The sequence below is a fragment of the Protopterus annectens genome, chromosome 3.part0 (genome assembly GCF_019279795.1).
Source record: "Protopterus annectens isolate FY-2018-M chromosome 3.part0, PAN1.0, whole genome shotgun sequence".
NCBI classification, from domain to species: Eukaryota; Metazoa; Chordata; order Ceratodontiformes; family Protopteridae; genus Protopterus; species Protopterus annectens.
The window spans coordinates 1340933108-1340959943 of record NC_056731.1 but is presented as its reverse complement, the minus strand read 5'-3'; the positions used below and the strand labels follow the sequence as shown (position 1 = coordinate 1340959943).

Sequence of the window (26836 nt, the reverse complement as noted above, 5' to 3'; positions counted from 1 at the left end):
TTCCCAGTTTCCCAGTTAGTATCCTGGGTTACACTGGGTGAGCATCAACTCTCACCAGAAAAATGAAAAAGCTCACAGTTTATGAAGTATGACTCATGTCTTTTAGTAATAAAAAAACAAGTTGGCCAGTGACTTGAAGGGTATATCTACACATCCCAGAAATGAAATATTCTGAGGCTAAAGTCCTCAATTCACAAAACTTTGATAACTGTTTTCTCTGCAGGTGTGGCTTTCATGCATGTGCTGGCATAGATTCCATCACTGTGGGACATTTCTCCCTTCTTCATAATCGTGTGACTGAAAAATTGGCATATATAGTATATATCTGTAAATATATATATCTATATCTAGATGTGGTGAAGGTGGATGAGTTTAAATACTTGGGATCAATAGTTCAGAGTAATGGTGAGTGTGGAAGAGAGGTGAAGAAGAGAGTACAGACAGGATGGAGTGGGTGGGGAAGAGGGCCAGGAGTGATTTGTGACTGATGAGTACCAGTAAGAGTGAAAGGGAAGGTCTACAAGAGGGTAGTGAGATCAGCTATGTTATAGGGGTTGGAGACAGTGGCATTGACAAAAAGGCAGGAGTTAGAGCTGGATGTGGCACAGGTAAAGATGTTAAGATTTGGACTTAGTGTGACGAGGGTGGACAGGATTAGGAATAAGTGTATTAGAGGGTCAGCCCAGGTAGGAAGGTTTGGAGACAAAGCCAGAGAGGCAAGATTACATTGGTTTGGACATGTGCTGAGGAGGGATGCTGAGTATATTGAGAAAAAGATGCTAAGGATGAAGCTACAGGTAACAGGTAAAGTGGAAGGCCTAAGATAAGGTTTATGGGTGTGGTGAGAGAGGACATGCAGTTGGTTGGTGTGACAGAGCAAGATGCAGAGGACAGGAAGAAATGGAAACAGATGATCTGCTGTGGCGACCCCTAACGGGAACAGCCGAAAGATGATGATGATCTATATCTAATCTCTCTCTCACTCTCTCTCTCTCTCTCTATATATATATATATATATATATATATATATATATTTATATATCTATATCTAATCTATATATATATACACACACACACACACACACACACACACACACACACACACACACACACACACACCCATACATTGAGGAGGTGTGGGTGTTCTTTAGGTGATTGGTGCTTATGATTTCGTTCCTCACAAGTACTAGCTCAACCACTCAAACACTCATAGTGGAAGTGACTGGAAGAGCAATACCTCACTGACTTTGCTATTGGAGACAGGCTTCTCACATCATGAACTAAGTATTACCGAAATTACAATATCCTTAACTACAGTGGAACTACAGTTTAATCATAATCTCCATATAAAGAGTTAACTTCTGTGATAGCAGTGAGAGGCACAGGACATTAACCTGGCATGATGAAAATGGGAAATGAAAATGTGATATAATTTGGCTTCCACCAAAGCCTATGAATTCATTTGTCTAAGGCAGAATTTTGTATACCATCAAAAATTTTCAGACAAGGGGTGGAATACTGAGAGAATCAACTTTTACAGGAAATGGAGTTAATAATGTGGGCATGATAAAAGAAATTATCTCTCTACAGCTGAGAAGGCTCATTTAAGACTATAACGTATTTAGAGTACCTTCTGAGAGAGAGAGTTGAACAATGATATAAAGCACAAAAAAATGATAGTGAAGTCATTGGCAAGAATGATAAATTGGTTAAATATTGCACAGAGGATGTCACCCAGAATGTGTGGTTATAAGCACGATGAAAAGAAATGCTGTTATTAATCATGTCTTCAAAAGGTGTAGCAAAAATATTTATTTTGCTAAAGTGTGTGAAATAAAAGAAGTTAAATTTCAGTTGAAGAGAGTGCATACATTAGAAGAAAGTCATGAGAATGAGTTATTTATGGGCACAATATCTGTCATGAGTGTGCTCAGAATGTAAAGTTTGAAATACAGAAGTATACCAGTCATGGGAGCTAAAAACAATTGGAAATTTGTGATGAAAATCTCACAATTAATAATCAAAGTGTGAAGTTTAAACTAGGCACTGGTATAATGCAATGTTTGTTCAAATATATGATTCAATTGTTCAGAACGACAACAACTTGAAGCACTCATTGTGTAAACTTCTTGCCTGTTCTGTGTGTTACATAAAACTAATGAATCAGAAAATGGTTATGTGTGAATGCATGGCTAATAAATACAACAACATTCTGAATAGATGATGTTGTGAATGCACCATCTATAGTGAGATGATTGACTTGTCTGAAGCTTGGATTGGTGAAAAGAATTTGCAGAGTGAACACAGAATTAACATATGGATTACAAAATGTTCAGTATGATGTTTTACTTAGAGAGTGATGCTTTATCTTGAATATTTTACCATATTCAGACAGATTATGTTGGTGTGATTCAGAAATAATGTAGGCTCACAGAATAGGTCAATAAACATAGCTATAGGTTCTTGAGTTTATAAATTCATACTGGGCTGTTGATCCAGTGGACCATTTGTAGACCATCCAATGATCGCACCATTTACCAAGATATGAATTAATATTAACATTTATAATAAAATTCCAATCTACATTAGCCAGAGCCCGTCACTAACACTCTTCAAGAGAAACCTTGACGAGTGGATGGGAAACAGAAAATTTACCCCAGGGACCACTGCAGTGGCTCTGCTGGACAAAGGCACAGGGAACTAATGGCTCTGCTGGACAGAGACACAGGGAACTAATCTATGGGGGCGGCGAAAGCCAACACATTCTGGCTAGGCTTATAGATGCCCTCAGGCAGATAGCCTAGTACTTACCTATGAACCTATGAACCTATTAGACATTCAGCCCCTTCTCATAAGAGTAAAGGGGCCACACCAGGGGTGTACTTACAATTGCCCATCAAATCATCCAGGTTATGCTTAAAATGGGTCATGGAGCTAGTCCACTTTACATGTCAGAGGAGTGTATTCTATAAAAGAGGCATTCTCTGAGGAAAGATATTTTTTGTTTGAAGTTTAGATTTCTTGAGTCGGTGATTAGGGTGATATTAGTCTGTGAATGTATAGGAGGTTCCATAGGATTGGATCTTTCAAGACACTGTAGGCAAGACAGAGATTTCATCTTAACAGTCAGTAGGAAATGGAAAAGAGTGAGGGGACTTTAAGATAGGGTAAATGAAGGAGGGCGTGCCTAAATTTTTTTGGAAGGAAATGCTGTAGACTGTCGGGCTGGGTCAAACGCATAGCGAAATACATACCAAAGGGAGCATTATATTTTATTATTGGTCATATAAGGGAGGAGTAGAAGGGGATAGTCACTTCCTTGGATCTAGGATGCATGCCCCTAGTGCAGGGGTCTGCAACCTGTGGCTCTGGAGCTGCATGTGGCTCTTCCAACCCTCTGCAGCGGCTCCCTGTAGCTTTGAAAATAATGACCAGTCTACCACGCAACACAGACACACACACTGAGAGCGATGGATTTTAAGTATTGCTCTTATAAACTTAGAAACTTGCCAGAATAACATGGTTTCTGTTAACATGCATTTTACACACACACACACACACACACACACACACACACACACACACACACACACACACACACACACACACACACACACACACACACAGTTACTGCTCAACTGTGCAGATTTTCACAGAATGTCCTGACTTTTGCCTCATATTTTTGGTCCATTTCTCATACAATTGTGGTTTTCTGGCAAATCACTGAGGGCTGAATTCAGAAAAAATAGAAAGACTTTTGAGTTTCAGACTTTATGTTGTGTCTTTCGGCTTTTCCCGGTTAGGGGTCCCAACAGCAGAACTCCAGTCCGCTAATGATTGGTAGTTGATTTTTACGTGCCAAGTTACCAGCCCTGACGCACAACCTTCAACGAAGGTACGCCCATTCATGCATGTCTCCATGCAGAAGACGCTCTAACTGAGAATTGAACTGGACAGCGTCTTACTGTGATACCCTTCAGAAAATTCATGCTAATGAAAAATATGTTATTCTATCAACTTTCTAAGTTTGTAAGAGCAGTATTTAAAATGTGTCCCTAGTTTTGGGCCTTTATACCCCATTATTTATGGCTTTGTCCAGATTTCTTGTAATAAGAGGTTGAGAGAGATTTCATACACACACACACACACACACACACACACACACACACACACACACACACACACACACACACACACACACACACACACACACACACACACACACACACACACAGCGGTCGAGCAATCCTAACAAAGGAACAAAAACAGGGACAGATTTTAAATATCGGTCTTATAAACTTAGTTCTTTTATATTTAGGATAATAACTATATATAAAATGTTTTACACTATGTTATCTTCAGTTTAGGTGTCAAATAGGTTTTGTGGCTCCCAATCAATTTTAATTGGTGGGAAAGGGGCCAAAATGGCTCTTTTGATAGTGAAGGTTGCATACCCCTGCCCTAGTGATTAGTACTGCTATATAAAAGATTTTCTAACAACAGTGGTCACTTGCAGGTCAAAGGATAGCTCATTGCCAATGAAGGTACCAAATTCCCTAATGACTGAGTCAGTTTTGGGGGGCTGTCACCTATATGATAGAAGCAGGACTTCCCAGGTTTGCCAAATGATACAATGTTGCCTGTGTTGTTATTTAGTTTGAGGTCATGGTCCAAACACACTTGTTAGCGTTAGTTAGGTTCTGCTGGAGAATATGCATGTCATATGTGGTATTTATGACAACTCCAAGTTTGCAGTCATCAGTAAACATTGTTAGCCACAGGTGATTGGTGTCTGATTTAACATTAGTGAAGTAGATACCAAACAGTAGTGTTTCCAGGACTGATCCCAGAGGAACAACACTGATAACCACTCTTTTAGTTGACACTGTGCCTGCAATGCTAACAGACTGGGTGCTGCCAGAAAGCCAGTTTTCTATTCAGTGAGTAACAAGAGGTTTACATTTATTTGAATTAGCTTATGAATGATGCTGAAGTATGGAATGGTACCAAAGACTATGGCCACATCCAGTTATGCTGTATAAACTAACTTACCTGAGTTTAATGCGTTAGTGACTTGGTAAGAAAAAAGTCCACCAGGTTCAAGATATGCCTTTAGCAAACCTAAACTGGTTCTTGTCCAGGTTTTGAAGACTGCCTATGTCTTGGTTTTTGTGATCTATAATGATATGTTCCACTGCCTTACAGATAAGAATGCTAAGACTGATTTATCTATAGTTGCCCGTTAGTCATGGGCTCTCCTTTTTGGAGGAGAGGAGTGATTATGGCAGATCTCCATATTTCTGGCGTACATCTAGCAGAAAGGCTGCGACTGAACATATATGATAAACAATCAGCCAGGCAGCACTTGGCTCTGATATGAAGACAACGTGGCTCATTGTTATATTCCAGTGGAGATATTTTTTTAGCCTTAGGGACAACACTTTTAAGACATAATCTGAGATGATTTGGGTGGGTGGCACAGGCATGATAATATGCTGTGATAATTTGGGTACACAAGAAATAAAGTTTGAGCTGCATTTGTCTGCTAATATGTTTGTGATGTCCTCAGGGGATGAGTAGGTGATGTCATTTTGTATTAACTCAAGAGCATTCCTGGTTACTATTTTGTAAGTTCTTGACATAGCTGAAGAAAGCTTTAGTTACCTTTAGCATTTGTGGTGATTTGTACTTCATACTTGCTCTTGAAAGATTTTCTTTCTAAGTTCTTTCTTCATCATTTTGATTATGTCTTTAGCTGATGGAGTATAAAGTTTGATTTTATTGGCTAAGAGTTTTCTTTCCCTATTGTACAGTTTGTTTATACTGGTGTTCTACCAAATGAGTTGTTTTCTTATTTTTTTTTTCTTAAGATTTGTGCTATGTTAATGTCTCACAAGGACTGAATCCTCATTACTAACTTGAAGGTGGATGTAGAATTTATCCATGAAAACTGCAGTATGTAAAGCAGGGGTATCTAGGTGAGGAGGAGGTTTGAATTTCATCAGGCCATCAGTTAGCTCAAGTAGATTTGCCTTACACTGGTCTCTGAAGACAGAGGTGTCTCAAGGTGACTCAGGGCTCACATCTAGAGTAAACATTACTGTACAATGGTTAGATCTGACCAGTGACTTGGTAACTGTGGGCTCTGAGCATAGGAGTCTATATTTCTGAGAAACTGGTCTAATATTTTTGAGCCCCTCAATGAGATTTGGACTAGTTAGTCCAAGGAGTTGGCATTAATGAAATCCAGGAATGTATGTGTAGACTTGTTTGTGTTAGTGTAGGTTCCTCAAGTTGAAGTCACCCAAGAGGACAGTGTTAGGTTGTGTGGTGATGGATGTCAGGTCTGTTAGGATATGCATCACAGACTGCCAGTGTCACAGAGGGGGTACAGTAGTTGGCTACCATGTGTTGTTGGGTTTTGTTTATGATAAGAAGAATGTAAAGGAGTTCTAGATCATTTTCTTGCAGTATGAGTCTGTAACAAAATGTTTTTTTAGGAACACAAATATGTCCCACCAGCTACAATGCCCAATTCAGTGGTGGTCTGAAGTAGTGGTAGGTTTTAAAACTTGCTTTTTAGGGGTGCTTTCACTGTTCTGAACCCATGTTTAATTAACTATACATATATCAATATTTTCAATTAGGAATGTCTGTAAGGAGTGCAACTTTTTGTTTTGGCTTCTACCATTTTGATTGTAGCTGGCTAAGTATATAATTTGAAGAGACTGACCTTGCCTTAAAAAGGCACTATAATGGACAAAAAAGTCTTAGCCAATACACAGAAGCTGTGAAAAGAGAAATGCAGACCATCTCTAGCAAAGTAGACAGGGCTGTCAACCATTTAATTCCAGATTGATATATATATATATATATATATATATATATATATATATATATATATATATATATATATATATATTGGCTCCCTTTAGAATAACATCAGTAGGTAATCCAATAACTAAAGTCAATTATTTTTTGTTTGCATTGTGGCATCATTTTGACAACAGTAGGATACTGCTCAGTACTAGTTATAATCATTTTCCAGATGCATATTCAGAGAGCTCAGTCATGTCCCTCTATATGATCCAGGGAGGTGCATCTCAAGTTATTCTCTCCCATGTGCATAATGATCAGGTCACATGTGTGCATGGGATGCAGGGAAATTAGGGTATTAGTAACATGTGACATTACATGTCCTGGTACTTGAGGGGCAACTAATTATTACCTTATCTTTGCTCAGCCTGGTGAGTGGAGTGTGTGTGTGTGTGTGTGTGTGTGTGTGTGTGTGTGTGTGTGTGTGTGTGTGTGTGTGTGTGTGTGTGTGTGTGTGTGTGTGTGTGTGTGTGTGTGTGTGTGTGTGTGTGTGTGTGTGTGTGTGCGCGTGTCTAAATTTTGAGTCAGTTATAACCAGGATGTTGCCATATGAACTAGCTTGGTCTTGCTCTCTTAAGAGCTTCTGCATGTTAGTTACTTGACCCTGTTAGTGTCTATATTTTCTAAAGTGTCCAAGTGAGCTGTATGTTGGATATGCGCTGTTGATGTTGGGTTGCATGCAGAATGTAAATTCAAGGATTTAGGCTAATGCCTAGTCTTCAGAGTTCAAAGGGGTTTAGGTAAAGATTTTGTAATAGCATCAGCATAATACAGCTTCATGTTTGTAGTATGTGGATGTTGTATAGTTGTGAGTGGCAGTAAGACAGTATTAAGCTCAGTGCATGCAGACATCTGAGAGAGGGATACCTCCAGTTTAATTATTTACACCCCTCTCACAGATAGAGTCATTTGTATTTAGTAGGAGCTCATTATCAGTGAGCATTATACAACTCACACACTGCCTCAAGAGTCTAAGTACTATAGTGAACCAGATAAAATATGTCTTTGTATAACTGTACAAGACTTGAATAAAGTCGTTAAAAGAGAGCATTATCCTCTTGAGAGAGGTGAAAAAAGTGCTGCCTTTCATGCCAGAAGAAAAGTGTTTTCTATGGCTATGCCAAGTAGGAATTTTGGCAAATAAAGTTTAATAATATGGGGAAGTATGGATTTGATTGCAACATATTTGATTGTTTTAGCAAGCCCTGGAGTATTATGATTGACTGTGGTTTCCTCTATGAAACATAACACATAAGCACAACTCACTGAATAACAACAAAGGGATCATATAAAAAAGTAGAGCAGCTTAAAGTCATTTTTCCACTTTGAAATGGTCTCTCAAATACAGTGAACATTCAAAACCAAATGGACAATATTGCAAAAAAAACAACCCTGAAAAGGCATTTATCTGAAATTAGTGTTTTGTATAGGCAATGCCCTCCCTCCTGATCCTAATGTGCAGAGCTAGCGCCCCCTTTCCTTACTACTTAATGTAATCATCTCTAAAGATACCACGAGTGCAAACAGTTGATGTTTGCATAAAAAATAACTATTTGTCTGTTTCTTTTCTTTAGCACATTCAGAGTAAAACATATCTGTCAAATTCAAACACTTATGTTTCATGTGATGAAAGGATTTCTATAGGAAATTGTTTATCTAAAAGTCAACATGTAGTATATTAGCTCAGTGACAGGCAAGCAGTCTTCATATATATGTATGTGCCACATTGTAATACAGCCCATATCTTATCTACCATGTAAATGGCATTGACAAACAGTTATTGTTTAGCTCTGCCATTTAGAATTATGAGTATTGACTGTAGGGGATTACCGCTTATTTCATATTATGTTGCCTGCCTATAAATAGTTTACTTTTTTGTTCTGTTCATAGTTATCAGTATATAAAGAATATAAGCATGATTTAAAACTATGGTGCATCTTACTGGACATTTTCTGCAGTCATGCCAGTGTCTCCATCCACAGCAGGATATTTTCCAAGGATGACCTTCCCAGGCTTCCCAGGTTTGACTCCAGGTTTGGTTCCAGATGTAGCTCCACTGTTAGGTTTTGTTCCAGATCCACTTGCAGCTCCACTGGCTACTCCACTACTGCCTGCTGCTACACCTCCGCTTCCTACTCCAGCTCCAATGCCTACACCAGCTCCTGCACTGGCTCCTACACCAGCTCCAGCTCCGGCTCCAGCTCCAGCTCCAGCACCTGCTGATGCTATAGCTCCAGCTTCTGCATGGAGGTTCTCTGGAACTGCAAATGCCTTAGTTCCTGGTTTGAATGCAGGACCATCACTTAAATTGTTCACTGTGATTGTCACAGGAGTTGATGTTGTATGAAACATTTCAGCAACTGATGGATGAAAATCTGCTTTATTTGCAATTGCAAGTTCTAGTTCAAGGTTTTGTATCTCTTCATAGTCAAGTTCCTAGAAAATAATAAAATATGAAAATAACATGCTCATTACACAGGTATTAACTTTGTAAAAATATTTTCTGTGCTGTTGCATACACTATAAAACATACTAAACTTAACTATGTAGTTAGTAAATAGCTTTAAACATTAACTTTTTCAAATAAAATGGATTTTATATATAGGTTTACTATCAAAATGTTGAATTGGATTTGGACAAATAAGTTTTAAGCAAATGCATGTTTTTAAAGTTTCAGAAGTCCAAACTGAAAGTGTTTAAACTGAAAACTAATGAAAAACAGTAGTGATTCGCTAATATGAGGTTGAAGTTATGCATGGAGATTGCAGAACAGTGAGGATCGGGAAGTGTAGCCTTTCCCTTACTGTAGTGCGATCCTGGAGTTGGTATATATAATTTGCAGGGTATGTGGGGGGGGGTGTGCAGGGGCCTTGCCCACTGCAGAAATCTGACAAGTTGTTGTTGTCTTTCAGCTTTTCCTGGTTAGGGGTCACCACAGCGGAACTCCGGTCTGCTAATGATTGGCAGTAGATTTTGAAGAACGCCGAGGTGCCAGCTTGATGTTCAACCTTCAACAAAGACACACCCATTTACACATGTCTTTCGAATGCCCACCCAACCTCGAGGAAGACATGCAGACTCCACACAGAAGGCACTCCCCGCACTCCAGCCGAGAATCGAACAGGAGAACCTCTTGCTGTGAGGCAACAACACTACTGCTGCAAGTATATTTGTATATTTGTTTATGTGTTTCCTGGATGTTTGAGTGCCCGGACACTCAAACATCTGATATGTCACTTAAAGAGCTGAGCACAGATAGAGAAGTACTCTTATTGCAGTGCAGAAGTCATTGATTGCACTTGTACTGCCAAGTTTTCGAATCTTTCTGAATGTCGACCTTCATGGTATTTCAACAGTATCTTCATACTGTCTTCCAATTTCAACATAATTCTTCGGTCTTATAATCAAAAAACATTATGACATTCAAAATTTTGATGGTAAACCCACGTGTGTGTGTGTGTGTGTGTGTGTGTGTGTGTGTGTGTGTGTGTGTGTGTGTGTGTGTGTGTGTGTGTATATATATATATATATATATATATATATATATATATATATATATATATACATATATATGATTCAATATTAGCTAACATCACACAGATGTGTATTCCTTAATTTACATACATATGTCACTTATTAAATTTAAAAATAGGTGTCATCAGTTAGTTCATATATCAAGCTTCTTCTACTCTCTGCATTCTCTATAGTTGCATTCTCAAACCAGAAAGAAAAAAAAATAATTTTAAAGTGAATAATTTCCAGTAAATGTCTAGTACTACTTTAGGTATCTTTGTATCATAATTTAACATATGATCAGCAATTGCCAAACCGGGATACTTGCTTCTTTGTTGGTTACAACTTATTTTTAACTGCCTCATTTGCTTTCACTTCTGCCATGCCATTAGTATAAGGAAAGTATTCCCTCAATCTCCATTTGCCTAACCTTGTGACTCTGAGCAGAACCACCAGACACCAGGGATGACTCTTTAAAGTGCCCCAGTGGCACAGACATCATAACAGGGATTGGGGGAAGGAGGAAGGAACCACCAGACACCAGGGATGATTTTTTTTAAGTGCTGTACCAGCACCAATAGCAGTAGGGGCTTGGAGGGTGGGGGTGCGGGTGGTTACACTAGACACCAAGGATAATTCTTTAAAGTGCAGTACTGGCACCTAAGGTAGCAGGGTTATCAGAGAGTGGAGGGTACACTGGACATAAGGCTCAATAGATATATGGCATAATGGCACTCAGACTATTATGGGAGTGTAGGGACAGGTACAGGGACCGTGATGTGTGTGTGTGTGTGTGTGTGTGTGTGTGTGTGTGTGTGTGTGTGTGTGTGTGTGTGTGTGTGTGTGTATGTGTGTGTGTGTGTGTGTGTGTGTGTGTGTGTGTGTGTGTGTGTGTGTGTGTGTGTGTGTGTGTGTGTTTGTGTGTGGGAGGGATGCCACTGTGATGTGCAGAGCAGATTAGCAATGATGATCTGCATGTGACAGTAATAATGGCAGTTCAAGAAAAAGGCCTTACCTCATTGTGGCTTACATGTTTCTGAATCGCAAATGGGCACACTGTGGGAGAAGGGTTTTTCTGGCAGGAGCCTCACCACTCATGCAAGGTATTTGAATGAATCCCCCAGGATACATTTCACACAGATCTTTGGAAAATGTACCATACAATAAATGCACATACAAAGAAAGCAGTACAGATACAGCTGAGGTAACTCGAATGTAGCATCTTTGTCTTATACAATATTTGCCACATATATTCAATGGAGCACATAATTATATACAATGGTGAATGCAAGCACATTTAATTTATAGAATTATTGCAGCAGGTCATAACATTAAGATGGCATTAGAGGAAGTGTGGGAAAAATATGAAAGTGAGGGAGAAACCATTAATTTATATGCATTATCTAGTAAGCCTGAAAGAGGAGCACCTGAATGAAAACTTCATCAGAATGTTTTTAAACACATCAAAACAGTGCTTAAACTTAACGCATCACATGACAAGCAGCTAACCATCCTGTTAAAAGTGTGTGTTCAATATCTTAAAACATTAAGAATTAAACCAAACTATTAAACCATCATGCCACAAAAATAATATGGCACATTTAAAAGTAAGTATTTCTAAACCATTGTTATGCATTTGAAAGAAGAAGAAAGGAACAGAATCAAAGTTTTGCTGCCAAAACACTTTGTCTTGACCCAAGTGACATCCAAAAGGGGACTGGTTTGGTAGGGATTTATATATACCCCCTCCCACTCCTGCATTTTAAGCCAGAGCTTCTCCTACTTGGCTGGGTGGCTGACAATCTTCCCAACTTTTAATTCTCCTCTTCTTTCCTGAGCCAGTTGTGTGATGTATGCGGCTTTGAGTGAGTCGTATTTCATAAGGCTCCAGTACAGCAGGAGGCTTTGATACATAGTATTCTGAAGTTGGCAAGCCATTCAGTCGGGCAGTGGAGCATACCACCTGGCAATGAGTCATCCTTTTGATGGAAATGATTTATGGCTTACTTGGTATCTGAAGTCTAAAGAGTAGTAATTAATTGATATAATTCCTGTTATTGGTTTGACATTAATAAAATTGGCCATGATGGGTAACCTTTCTGGTCTTTTATTAGGGATCAGGATCAAGGTCAAAAATGATAAAATGTACATAAATGCAAAGAGTTTCAAAGGTTTGCTTTTTTATGTCATCTAATATTAATTGTATTGCTAAGGCAGAATTTTTTTTTGTGTCCAGTATTTGCCAATAATGTAGTTAAGAGCATTATCTAAATTACCTTCTCTAAAGTCACAGACAGCCATTTCACTTGAAGAAAAATATTATTTCAAATTGAACAGCTTTTACCGAGTCTATACAATGCATTCATTTTTTTTTCTTTTTCTGAAGTATTGATATAGTCATTTTACTGCTCAAGTTCACAAAAAAAGCCTTAATCTGTGAAATTAGGTTCAGTTAATGGACTCCATTATGGATCTTACATACACAGTTTTGTTTAGTAGATGAATGAATAGTCTATGTTTATGGTCTCAGATTAACAAATTGCATGGTATCTCATGAAATGATGGGTGCTGGTTCTGTTTTAGATTTGGACTTCATGCTGCTGTTTTTAACAATAAACTGAATTATTAGTGCATGACTAAAGTCAAAGTAGGCTATAATTTATCACCTCTGCTGGGTTATTTCATCAAAGAACTGTTATAATCCCCTTTCAGTCATTCTTTCTTGCACTTTTTCTTAGTTTGAGCATTCTTAGCACCAACCAGCAGCCACATTCATGCGCTTGCTTACTCATTATTTTATTAGTACACTGATTTTGTTTAGTACTTCAGCACTTTGCCCTCAAGAAGCCTGTATTTACTATTTCAAGAAGTCTTTTTTTATAATACAGTTCATATTCAGATATCTAATTTGTATTAAATAAACTATGCTTTATATTGGAGTGTGTCCCAAGACTAATCCAATGACAATACATATTCCACAAGAAAATCTGTCCTAATTAAGTTACTGATAAAACCTTTAATTGACAAATTATCACACCTTTATGTAAACCAGGCCTCCTAGCTCTCCAATATTTTCTTTATGTTGGCCTCAATTCACAAATGGTATAGGACAAAAATTGCAATCCTTGAAAACTGCTACTACTATGAAATTCATTTAAAAGTTTGGCAACAAGGCTCTAAGTGAACTATTCTTTATGTCCCTTACATGTTGCAAGACTTTTAATGATTCATTTGTATGGTCTTCCTAAAATAAAACTTCAGTAACTATAAAAACAGAGCAGGTAGCAGGCTACTTCTGTTGTACAGCTATTGTAATGCACTGTAACTAAACCTTTTAGTCCATTAGTCACCCAGTATGTGTCATAATCATTTACTGGCAAGTGGAATGAGTGCCATAACCAAAGGTCCCTTGGGCTTATAATTCTAGATATTTTTATCCTAGCTCTAACAAGCATAAACATTATATCCTGTACCACTAAAACACTTTAAAATGCATATAACAACCTGTGTCCAATTCACATTCGTAACAGATATAGGCCAGTACTTTCACAACGCTTATGTAACTTCTGAAGTGAAGCCAGTCAATTACAAAACTAATAATCTAATGAAATATTTTTTTTACATGTAATGTGGTCTATTTTCCAAAACTTTCTGTACCGAGTCCTTTTGAATACTTTTCATACATGCCCTCTCTAAAAATCTTAAATGGATTCCTTGAGTTGACCTTTGAATCAGTCCATCTTACCTATTTGACTGAAATGCTTTAAAAATTCCCCTATGAGTTTACTTAAATGTCGGGAGTAGGAACTTGTTGCTAATAAAATGTGCTTTGCGCGCTCATAACCTATTACCCAGATACCTAAGCATCTTGCCATCAGTATAAGATATAAAAGAAGAACTTGCAGAAAGGTCCTTTTCACCAAATCAATAGTCCTCAGTAACCTCTCCTAGACAAATGTGATTCTGCTCAATATAATGATATAGTGAAAATAAAAAAAGGATTATTGTTAGCAAAAAAGTTAATTTCAATATAACTGAAGGGTCATAGCACTGGGAAAATGCCCCCATCGTGGTGTTGTGAACTTATCAGTAGTATTTTTACTTAAGTTTGGACATATGCCTAATTATATCCAAAAGAGCAAACCAGTACCCTGCTTGCCATAAATAAATAAATGCACAAAACAAGTAAATACTTAATACTTACTTTGCTCTATTAAATGAAATCAATATTTAAAATATGATGCTAGCTTCTTAACATGAGGCTGAAAATTGAAATCCAGTAATTTTGTTACATTCTCAGTACAGCTTGCCTGCAAAATAATATTATCTGGAGGGAAGGACTTGGATTGGCAGACTTTAAGGAGGCTATAAAAAAGAGGAACCCTTGGTACCGTTAGTCTTAATAATGTCTGCTTCTCAGAAATGTATCCATCATCCACTTTCATAATTAAAATTCCAAAAGCTATGAATAATATTTTTGACAAAGAGATTCCACTAAAGTGTCATAATTTTGAACTGTGATGTAACAAATTGCTAACAAGTGTTGTTTTGGAGAAATTATATTTCTTCCCATATCAAATTGTTTCATAATCATTTCATTGTCAAATCCTTAAGTACTGTAATGTATGCCACCCTGTTTTCTCAAACGATATGCAACGTATTATTATTTCATTTATGTAATAACAGTACTAACCTCTTCAATACCATTTTATAATATGTCTCTACATATAAATTCAAAAAGATGACAAAATAAATCAGAGCTGGAAATAACTTATTGTATAAGAAGTAACAAATTTCTGTTGAACAAGCATGCAGTTTTAGCAATATGTCTGATTACCCCTTCTTTTGCTTAAAACTGTTACCAGAGTCTACAGTCACGAAAACAATTCGCAGTTGATTTTAAGCTGAAAAAAGTTTTGTAGATGTAGATTGCATATAGATGTAAGGACCTATTATTTCACTATGGAAACAAGGCTCTAAATGAACTATTGCTCATGTTCCTTGTATGTTGCAAGACTTTTAATGAACCATTTGTATGGTCTTCCCAAAATAAAACCTATAAAAACAGAGCAGGTGGCAGGCTACTCCTGTTTTGGAACTATCATAATTCCCTGTAACTAAAACCTTTAGTCTAGTAATCTTACAGACAAGAATAAACCCGAGGTCTACGGGTAGAAAAAAGTCCCTCAGGGGAATGAAAGTCCTTATAAATTAAATGGCAAGCAAAGTAACCCTTTCTTATCAAGTTTGATGGTGCACTCCTTTATATTTAGGAGGAATCTTTGATAGGGTACTGCGGAAAACATAGGTTGAAAGGACTCAATTCCATCCATATAACCATTTCTTTATTGCTCCATTGTAGTTTCTTGCCTTCTGCCCTCTACAGAAGATGTCAAAGTGGAGGGAATAATTTCAAGTGCTCCCTGGTTACTTCCTGACATAGAATATATTATTTGGGTTGTAGGACACTGTATCAAATGTACAGTGTCCCAAAACCCTACAGATTGAAGTTCGCAAGTCAAATGCATCAAAAATGACATGTTCAAGATATGCTCCGGGGATTACTCCAGGGTGGTGTAAAACAATGGCAAGTGTTTTTGCAGAGGGATAAAACTCCTAAATCCTGTCCATGTGGAGGGCTGTGCCCCCCACATATCCCTGCTAATTATATATACTAACTCCAAGATTGCACAATCCCTGGGGAAAGGTAATATTCCCCTATTCAGGGTTGTCGATCTCAAACACCTGTCAACCCCAATCTGTGTCGACCACTTGGTGTTGACCTACTGTGTGTTGATACACTGTACATTCTCTGCAGTGTTCTACACCCATTATTTGATATATTTATCTGCAGTTGGGGAATCTGGGTAAAATCACTAGTCATTGCTATAAACTGTAAACTGATCCATTATTTTATTTGTCTGTTGTGGCATCTGAGCCAAATTAAAGTAATTGCATTTAGCATTGATAGGAATTAATTTTAAAGTACTTTGCTATCTGATCTGGTGGTCTGCAATGTAAATGCTATATTAACACATTTTCAGTTTGACGTACTGTGCAATACTTGTTATTTGGCCACTTATTGCTAAAACAACCATTTTATAATTATACATCTATACAATAGCCTCTGTTTGTGTTACACTTGTGTACTGTTGTACACACTTGTGTACAGTTTTAGACACTTGAATATGGTTGCTGTTGAGTACACTAAGCAAAGCAGTTCTCTAAATCTAGTACAGAGTTCTTGTCTCATTTCAACATGTGAACTAAATTGTTAGCCATTGCTGTGAACTATAAATTGTCACATTACTTTTATGTGTCTGCTGTTCTGGTATCTGTAAAAACAAACAGAATCAAAGAAATCCACAAATACTGTAGACCACGACAGATGAACCAGCCAAATAATCCACAAAATACTTTATTTCGATTTGAAACTTCCTTTAGAACACAATAAAACAAGCGCTTTCGCCTGATAAATATCAGGCTTTATCAAGATACTTTTCTTCACGGATGTGCACAGCTTTAAATAGTGCCTTAAATTAACAATTAAACAATTATACACAGGAAATTAGTTCATGAGTTGTCTTTTAAAGTGCGAGTGCATTATGTATTTAAATAGAACATTTAAAAAACATTTAAAAACTATTTAAAAATATTTAACGTAAATGTACTGTGTTTTGGTTACTTTACAGATAGTTCAAGATTACTTAATGCCCTTTAACACATTATTTAAACCATTGCTTCGAGATTGTTCAACAGTAATTTAAAAGTTGTTTAAAAATTGTTGAAACATAGTTCAAAAGAAGTTTACCAAGTTTACTGCTTTCAGTATCCACATGTTGCTGCTTTTGCTTCCATATGAGTGGACGAAACAATTCACAGCAGATCAAAATAGCTGAACTGCATTTGCTGAAGAAAATGGGAAAAAATCCCACTTTTTAAAGTGTTATTTGTAGGGGCAAGCCGCCCGCTGCACCTCTGATGTGGAGGCATGCCCAGGACTTATATATACCAACTCCATAGTTGCAACAACTTGAAAAATGGAGAAACTCCCTCCAAAGGGGAATTAATGCCAGCAGAACTTGCTGACAGTGATTTCCTATGCAGCAACTCTGATTGTTGGTGGGTAGAACCTCTGGAAGCTGAAGCTTGGGAGTTTAATCTTTGTTCACCAGTGCGTTGCCCACTGCTATTGCCTTTATTGTTTTTGAATTCACCATTTGCTGTTGCTAATCATATTGTAAATGAAACTCTTTGCTATTGTAGCAATGGGTTTTGATTGCTAGTCCAACCACTGTGATCACAAATTATACTAATGCTACAATACTGTGTTTTATCCATGGCTACTGATACACTGGGATTTCAACCCTTTACTTTATTTTCCACTCCAGCGTTATTGACTCATTCTTCTTACTTTTTGCACTTCTGTCTCATCTGCACTGTCTTACTTCACTAGCAAACCTTATCTCCTCTCCTAATTAATATAAAACAATCCTTCCTTGCAATTAACTTCATCAGTATACTCCTTATACAGGTCTATATCATTTTATGAAAAACATAAACCATTGAATACCTATTTATTGAACTCAATAAACTGAAAGCTAAATTCAGCGAATGATTACTTCCATGAATTTTTCCCCAGGAAACTAACAAGTGGCTCAACCTAGTGACTGTCACAAGAACAACATAATTTAAAACCCACCCCCCTAACTAAATATACCAACTGAGAGACTGCACTACAGTGAGGAAAAGACCAAATTCCCAATGATAGCCACCTAGTTAGTTTCCCTGGAAAAAAAATGTGTGGAAGCAATTGTTCACTGAATATAGCTTTTGATTTATTGAGTTCAGTAAACATGGATTTTATGGTTTGTGTTTTCGATAAAATGAAGTGTACCCCCTTATATACCAGAGACTACAAACCATGAGGTCACAGTCTGCCATGCCTTATGTAGCCATCCTGATAGCACTAGGCACCCTGAGGCAATATAAAAACTGCCTCTTGCTTACTGACAATCATTTGCATCTTCCACTAGGTGAAACTATTTATGAAAGGTACAGGTATTTACTAACATTGGCAGCTACTCTCATTTAAATTTATTGACAGTATCCACCAAGTTGTCAGATCTGACACCCATCACCTCATGCAACTATTTTCATCTTGATTTAAGAAATCCATGCCCAAATCTCAAAGGCCTCCAAGACAAGGACTGATGTACAGATAGTCAGCATCACACCTGCAAGCAAACATCTATAGATAATAGATATAACAAACAGTAGAATACAAAATGGTGTCACCCAGGGCATATTGTTCTTAGTGCTACACAGACTACCTTAAAGTGCTTTCTCTCTTCTCTGTTTCCTATAGTCTGTTAAGGAGTGGACTTCTGCTGGCCTTCAAAGCCTGAAAGGATCCAGTCCTATGTGACCTGCTACACATCCAGAAAACAACAGCAACAAAAATATCTCAAATACTCACTCAAGGGATCTATACATTAAATACCCTCTCAAGGAAGATAAACTTCTACTGCAACATAAATAGAACCTGCTAGAGTGATAGAAATCTCTCTGAAAAAATCCCTTCATTATGGAATAAATTTTGCTTAGATGTAAAGTAAAGTAGCTCCCTGACCATCTTTAAACACACCCTGGATGATTGGATTGGAAACATAAATTCACCACTGGTCTGGCCCCTTCAAATCTTCAATGAAAAGGGATGAAAATAGGTAGCAGTTATCCATGTTGTAGGGTACTGAATACAAGAAATCCTGAGGCTAAGCTACAGATGGCCTATGTGATCAACAGCCTAATATTGCCTATAAACCTATTAACAGATAACAATGCTGGATCTTTGTAGCCTTTTACTATTTTGCAGTCTTTAAGTCAACTGATGATCCAGACTGAAGTTCTTATTATTACCTGTTGTGTTTCTTTTTGTGATCTCATATTTGCGATTTTATCTTTTATAATTTTTTTTTCTTCGAGAGTCCAAATGTGTTTGAAGTGTTGCTTTAGGCATGGTATATTTCAAAGATAATAATTTTTCCCATTTCTGTGAAGTTACATTATGTTATATATTGATTATTAAGCACATATGGAACATAAGAGTTCAAATACCTTCTCCTTTCCAGGCTGGGAATGCTCATAGCTGCATTCAGAAAAATATTCAAATGGAATTGAAGTGTTTATATCATTATTATCTGGATGAAGTTTATTATTTTAACAGAAAATGTGAAGTGTGAATTACTGAATGAAATGGTTATTAAACATATATGGGAAACTGGAGTTCAACATGTCTGCTTTTTTAAATATCATAATGCTCATCTTTGCATTCAGAGAAGGCCACAGATTTAATTAAAGCATTAATCAGTAGCTAGAAGAGCAGAGACTCAGATAGAATATGATTACTGCAGGGGATTAACAATCATTTAATATGTCATGCTGACACATTTCTTTTTCTGTGTATCTGTGAGTATGCAAGAAGGACTGTGAGAATAAAAAAGAAGTTATGTCTTACCATAACATTCCATCTGAGTTGTTGATCTTCTTCCAGTCATCACTGATGGGTTTGGTTCTGAGCCCTCGGAACCGATTAGGCCTTATACCAAGCTCGTGTACACCAAAAACTCTTGAGCTAAGCTGCTACCCACAACGCCCTTCTCTCAGTTACCTCAGATCGAGTTTGCATGCAGTCTGCTCTTCAAATTTTCCCTTAGAACTAGCTGGTTTCTCAGTAGTAGCATTAAAATCTGAACCCCCCTGTGACTAGCACTTGCTCTAGAACCTGCTGGAAAGCACTAGGAAGCCTGAAACTGATACAAGCACTCAAATCTCCTTGTCAATAAGGAGAAATTAATCATAGGCACTAAACAGCCTATAATTGCAAAGTACCTTTACAAAAAAAGCACCTAAACAGGCATGTCCAAGGGTCAGCTTCCGGTGATTTCTCCTGTCCACCTGGTGAATCTGGGCATACTGGGGCAATGCGGCAACTGCCTCATGTACACAGACAATCCTCTCCTCCTACCACCCAACACTACAACCTGCGAGAGATGCACTTACATAGCCAAATTGGAAGCAAAGCTCTCTCCGGCCAAGATTATGCTAGACAGCCAAGAGGAGAAGGTTAACACCTGCAGTACACCTCTAGCAACTCATAGCCCTTCAAAACCCACACCATCAACACCCACACATAGCAATACTAAACCCACATATGCAGAGGCCCTTAAAATTAACCTGCCCAAGCAACAAGGACCTCCGAAGCTGAAATGCAAACAAACACCAGTCACAACTAAAGTGACACATAGCTCACAACACCAGTGTGCCACCCAACAACAGACCCTAAGGCAAGACAATGTACCCAACACTTTAGTCATAGGTGACTCTATAGTCAGGCACACTGATGTCCCACTCACCAGGCTGAACAAGGAGAAAATTACAGTCAGCTGCCTGTTGGGTGCCAGGATCCGCCACATAACGCATGCAATCAAGTCACTCCACAACAAGTACAAATATGACTCTGTCATTGTCCATGCTGGAGTGAATGACTTGAGACATACCTCCCTGGACTACATGAAAAGAGACATGGAAGAGCTCTTGGATCATGTGGCCCAGGCAGGTATGACCCTAGTCCTGAGTAGCATCCTGCCTTCGCCCAGAATTATACCACAGTATAAGGATAAAATGACTTCAACAATTGGCTAAGCTTCTGGTGTCATTCAAAGGGGATCCAGTATTTGTCTGCCTGGGAAGACATGATTGACAAACCACGATGCTTTGCCAAAGATTGTCTGCACCTGTCACCCCTGGGATTCAGGTTACTGGCTAAAGCTCTTGCCACCCCTATAGTGCCTTTTTTAGGCAAAGGTTCAAAGGATAAAACCACCACCATAACAGATACAAGCATGCAAAATCTGAAGGTAATGCTACTCAATGCTAGAAGTCTAAACCTCAAAATGCACTCTCTCAGGGCACTCCTAAAAATGGAGAACATTGATATCTGTGCAGTAACTGAGACCTAGTTCAAGGCTCCTGAGAGCACCCCTGCAATACCAGGCTACAACTCTTACCACACTTTTTGGCCACAAAACCAAGACCGAAACACTAAAGGTGGAGGAGTGTCCATATTCACCAAGGATATTCACACCTCCAGGCTAGTTGTCCAACACAATGCATCTGAAATTCTCCAGGTGCAACTAACACTAGGTAAGACTGCAATCCAAATTGTAGCTTGCTACAGATCCCACACCATGCCCCAAGATTCTCACTACACCTTTCTAAACATACTGGAAAATATTAAGATACAACCAAACACCCTAATACTGGGTGATTTCAACTACCCTGCCATTAACTGGGAAAACTACTTGGGTACCAACTCCTTTTCCCAACGGTTCTTGGAATTCATAAATTCCAACACCCTGGATCAACTAGTCCATTGTCTCACCAGGGACTCCAATATCCTAGACCTGATCATTACCAACATGGGAGATAGATGCTCCACACCAGTGGTCACCCCCTCATTGGTCAGGTCTGACCATAAGCAAATCACCCTTGATCTCCACATCCCACCCCCACCCCCCAGTAAGGAAATCTCCCTAAAAAACTTCTCCAAAGCCAATTTCATGCTACTGAAGTCAGAAGTGACAAACTTCATGACACCCATGCAGACGGGATCTGAAAGTTCGACTGCAGAATCCTACACTAAGGCACTGTATGAGCACATTCACTCGTGCATGAATCGTGCCATCCCAAATAGAATCAAGATGCTCTTCTCCAAAAAAAGGAAGCCAATCTGGTGGTCCTCTGCTATAAACAAACTATACAACAGAAGGAATAAACTGTTGCAGAAAAGAGGAAAATCCCAGGATGCAAAAAACTCCCTCATCAGCCTCAGTAAGAAGCTGAGATCCCTCATATCATCCTCAAAAGTTAGTTACAAAAATAAAATTGCCAAAGACTCCAAAGACAACCACAAGGCATTCTATAGTTATGTCAAGAATCTTAATGGCAATGCTTAGATCTGCTCTGAGCTACAACAGAATGGCATTAAATATACTGATCCCAAGGATATTGCCAATATCCTAGCAGATCGATTTAGTGCCAACTTCACCCCCCTCTCACCCCCTAAAAGGCCCATCTCAATACCAAAAGATTGCCAAATTCCGGTAATCACGGCCACACAGGTAGAAACCGCACTCTCCAAAGCTAAGAATACAGCATCCATGGGACCAGATGACATCCCAGGCTGTGCACTACATGAACGAAAAATTAACTGGCACCTCACCTAAGTGTCATGTTTAATCATAGCCTCACCTCAGGCTTCATGCCCACTGAGTGGCACACAGCTACAGTTATCCCACTCCACAAGGGGCGATCCTCCTTGGATCCCGGGAACTACCGTCCCATCAGTCTGACAAGCCTGGTCTGCAAGGGCATGGAATGCATTATCATGGAACTTATAAAGAAAGACATTGGCAACCTTCAAACACTGGACCCCACCCAGTTTGGGTTTGTGAAGGGCCGATCTTGTCTCCTGAATCTGATTGACTTCTTCAAATCAGTCTCCAGAGCTGTGGATGAGGGTAAGGCAGTCCACACAGCCTATCTGGACCTCGCCAAGGCCTTCGACACCATCCCCCACTCTGGAATCATAGATAAACTTGCTAAGCTGGGCATAAATCCCTATGTCACTCGATGGGTTGCCAACTGGCTTACTGACAGAACCCAGACTGTAAAAGTATCCGACTCCAAATCCAGCTCCAGACAAGTGAGAAGTGGAGTACTTCAGGGTTCAGTCCTGGGACCACTCTTGTTTGGCATCTACTTCTCAAGTACAGGCCAATACTAAGGGACTCTGGCTAACAAAGTTCGCAGATGACTGCAAACTGGGAGCCATTATTGAATCCCCAAATGATGTAGATATTCTACAAAAGGGCTTTACAGAAACAGATGCCTGGTGCCAGAGCCATGGGCTCAAGCCTAATGCCAAGAAATGTATAGTTATCCCCTTTGGAAAAAAACATGTACCCGTGAATTACCACATAGGTGGCAGGACACTAAACATCGAAAGTGTGATGAGAGACTTAGGGACACAGGTGGACAGTGGTCTCACTTTCGATAACCACATTGCCACAGCAGTCAGGAAATCCTTCTATGTGGCACACCTCAGCACTAAGGGCTTTTCATCCAGAAAAAAGGAGGTCATTGTCCCACTATACTCATCCCTCATTAGACCCATTATAGAGTATAATGCCCCGTTTGGTATGTACCTCACAAGACATCTGCAACAGCTGGAAAGGCCACAGAAATACCTCACTAAAAGAATTACAGGCCTAAAGCAGATGCCATATGCTGACCATCTAAAAAAACTCCAACTATACTCTGTGGCATATCATCTACTCAGAGGCAATCTCTGCTTAACATACAAGGCCATGCCAAACCCTGAGCTGTTGGACATGCTCCACTTAAAGAAATCCCAATCCCTCAGAGTCACACGCTCCAGGGATCTAAACCTTGTCATCACAATGAACAAAACATGCTGGAGGGATAGGTTCCTGACCCAGAGACTCCCCATACTCTGGAAGAGACTGCCCATACATGTCAAGCAGAGCACCTCATTGGCCCTCTTCAAAAGGAACCTTGATGATTGGATGGGAGATAGGAAATTCACCCCAGGGATCATGTCAGTCGCCCTGCTAGACAGGTGTCCAGAGAAGTAAATATTGTGTGAAGAAATATCCAGGGAATTGTTATGGTTAGGCTTGCATAGGCCCTAGGGCCAATAGCCTAGTACCAACCTATGAACCTATGAACATATAGAAGAAACAGAAAGACAGAGGCCATCACTGCTCAGAAACACTGAAACACCACAAGGACCCAGAAGATCCGCCAGGAGCCTTTAGTGGGGGACAGTGTGATGACTGGAAGAAGATCAACAACTCAGATGGAACGTTAAGGTAAGACATAACTTATTTATCTGAAGTTGTTAATCTTCTTCCTATTCATCACTGATGGGAGAGAATCCCAAGCTACTTGGAGAACCTGGGTGGCCCTTATGGAAGAACATTCCTGAGAACCATTGATCCGAAGGCCACTCTTCCCCTGGAGACCAGATCCAATTTGTAATGCTTGATGAAGGTATGGAGTTTAGCCCAAATGGCTGCTGCACAGATGTCATACATGGAAGCTCTGGAGTGGAAGGCAACAGAAGCTGTGATAGCCCTAGTTGAGTGAGCTTTAATTTGAGCAGGCTTAGATTCATTCGTAAGAGAATATGAGAAGGTAATGCAATCTCTAAGCCATTTTGATAAAGTAACTTTAGATACAGCACACCCCATTCCAGGGCTAGAAAAAGAAATGAAAAGTTGGTCCGACTTTCGAAAGGACTTAGTTCTGTCCAGGTAGAAACGTAGTTGTCTATGAACATCCAACGAATGCAGGCAGTATTCTCCCTTGTTTGAACAGTTTGGAAAAAATACAGGGAGCTCAATGGACTGGTTAATAGAGAAGTTGGAAACCACCTTGGGAAGAAAGGATGGATTAGTCCGGAGTGATACTCTGTCCTTATGGACAACCATGTAGGGGCTCTTGATGCGTAATGCTTGTAACTCAGATATGTGTCTGGCTGATGTGACCACCACCAAAAACAAAGATTTCCATGAAAGGAATTTTAAATCACATGTCACAGCAGACTCAAAGGGGGGTAGAGAGAGAGACTGAAGAACCCGTGAGAGATTCCATGCCTCCACAGGTTGCCTGATAGGAGGTCTGCTATGGAAAATTCCCTTGAAAAAAGTCTTGTAAAGTCGGGTTGAAATAAGAGGGACTCCATCTGAACCATTATGGAAATTGGAAATAGCTGCTAAATGAACTCGAATGGTGGAAGCTGATGCTCCATTGTCAAACAACTCAGAAAGATAATGAAGAATAGCATCTGTAGGAGTTGAAAAGGGATCTAGCATCCAATTATGTGACCAGATAGTGAATCTTTTCCATTTGTCTCTGTAAAGTTTTCTGGTGGATGGTTTATGGGAGGCCAGAATAATATCTCGGACAGATGAGGAGAGGGTTTCCTGTCTGGCAACTAATGGAAGTGGAGAAGCCAAGCTGTCAGCTTGAGAGTGGATAGATTTGGGGGAGTCAGCCCTTGTGGGTGAGATATTAGGTCCTGATGAGTGTCCAGGATCCAAGGAGGTTGTAACAGATGAGTTTGGAGGAAGGGAAACCACACTTCATGAAGCCAGAAAGGGGCAATGAGGATTACTTTGGATCTCAACTGAATAGCTTTCCTTAGAAAAAGGGGTATCAGAGGTATCGGAGGGTAAACATAGAGGAGACCCGCGAGCCAATCGTGAGTCTAAGTGTCTCTCTGTGACTCTTCATGAGGGGGGAAAGAGGGCAAAGTAGCTGCTCCATTTGTCATTTGAGGGGGAAGTGAAAATATCGCGGCATGGCTGGCCCCAACAGCTGAAAATGTCTGCCGTCATGCTCGGATTGAAAGACCACTCGTGAGGACAGAGAATGCATCTGCTCAGCCTGTCTGCAATCACGTTAGAGCTCCCCGGGATATGCGTTGCGATTAAAAAGCGGTTGAAAGCTATCACCCAATGTCAAGTTCTCATCTCCTCGCAACATAGGGGATAGGATTTGGTCCCTTCCTGTTAGTTTATGTACCAGACGACAGACATGTTGTCCGACTGGATAGCAATCGTTCCTGATGGAAGGAGCAGATGGAATGTTTGCAATGCTAACAGCATCGCTCTTAACTCCAGGACATTGATATGCAAGTTGACCTCTAGGCTGGACAATGTGCCTTGGACTGTCTTTCCCTGGAAGTGGCCCCCCCACCCTATCAGGGAAGCATCCGTGGTCACCGTGGTGCCGGGTTGGGGAGCCTGGAAGCGGCGACACCAAAGATTTTCATCTGTACTCATCCACTAGAGGAGATTTTGTTTGCAGAGGTTGTTGATGAGGATCTGTGAGCTCAGGGGATTTAGATTTGATATCCACAGATAGACAGAAGGAGCCATTGTAGTAGTCTCATATGTAACCTGGCTAGGGGGACAATTGGGATGGCTGCTGCCATAGAACCCAGAGCCTGTAGAACTTCCCTTGCAGACACCTTTCTTCAACAGAGTATCACTTTGTGCCCTTAATCTCTGAAGTCTGTGTGGAGGAAGAGAGACTATGCTTGTTTGAGTGTTGAGTACTTCCCCTATAAATTCCAATTCCTGAGTGGGATGAAGGTTGGATTTTTCGCATTGTATGGTGATGCCTAGCAACTCCACTACTGCTAGAGTGTAGCAGAGGGCCCTGATCAGTAGGCGCTTGATGGGGGCGGAGAGGAGCCAATTGTCTAGATACGGAAACACCTGGAATCCCTGAAGTCTCAGATGAGCTGTCACCACTGCTAGGCATTTTGTGAACACTCTGGGGGCTGTCAAGAGAC

At 39.5% G+C, this 26836-nt stretch overlaps 1 protein-coding gene across 1 annotated transcript in view; it reads right to left on the bottom strand.

Annotated features, from left to right (window-relative positions):
* LOC122796738 (desmoglein-2-like) overlaps positions 1 to 26836 on the bottom strand; it is a 1262885-nt gene that overhangs the window by 289611 nt on the left and 946438 nt on the right. The window contains exon 9 of the mRNA XM_044065447.1: positions 8819 to 9312. Within this exon, the coding sequence (XP_043921382.1) occupies positions 8819 to 9312 (494 nt within the window). The remainder of the gene's footprint in view (positions 1 to 8818; positions 9313 to 26836) is intronic.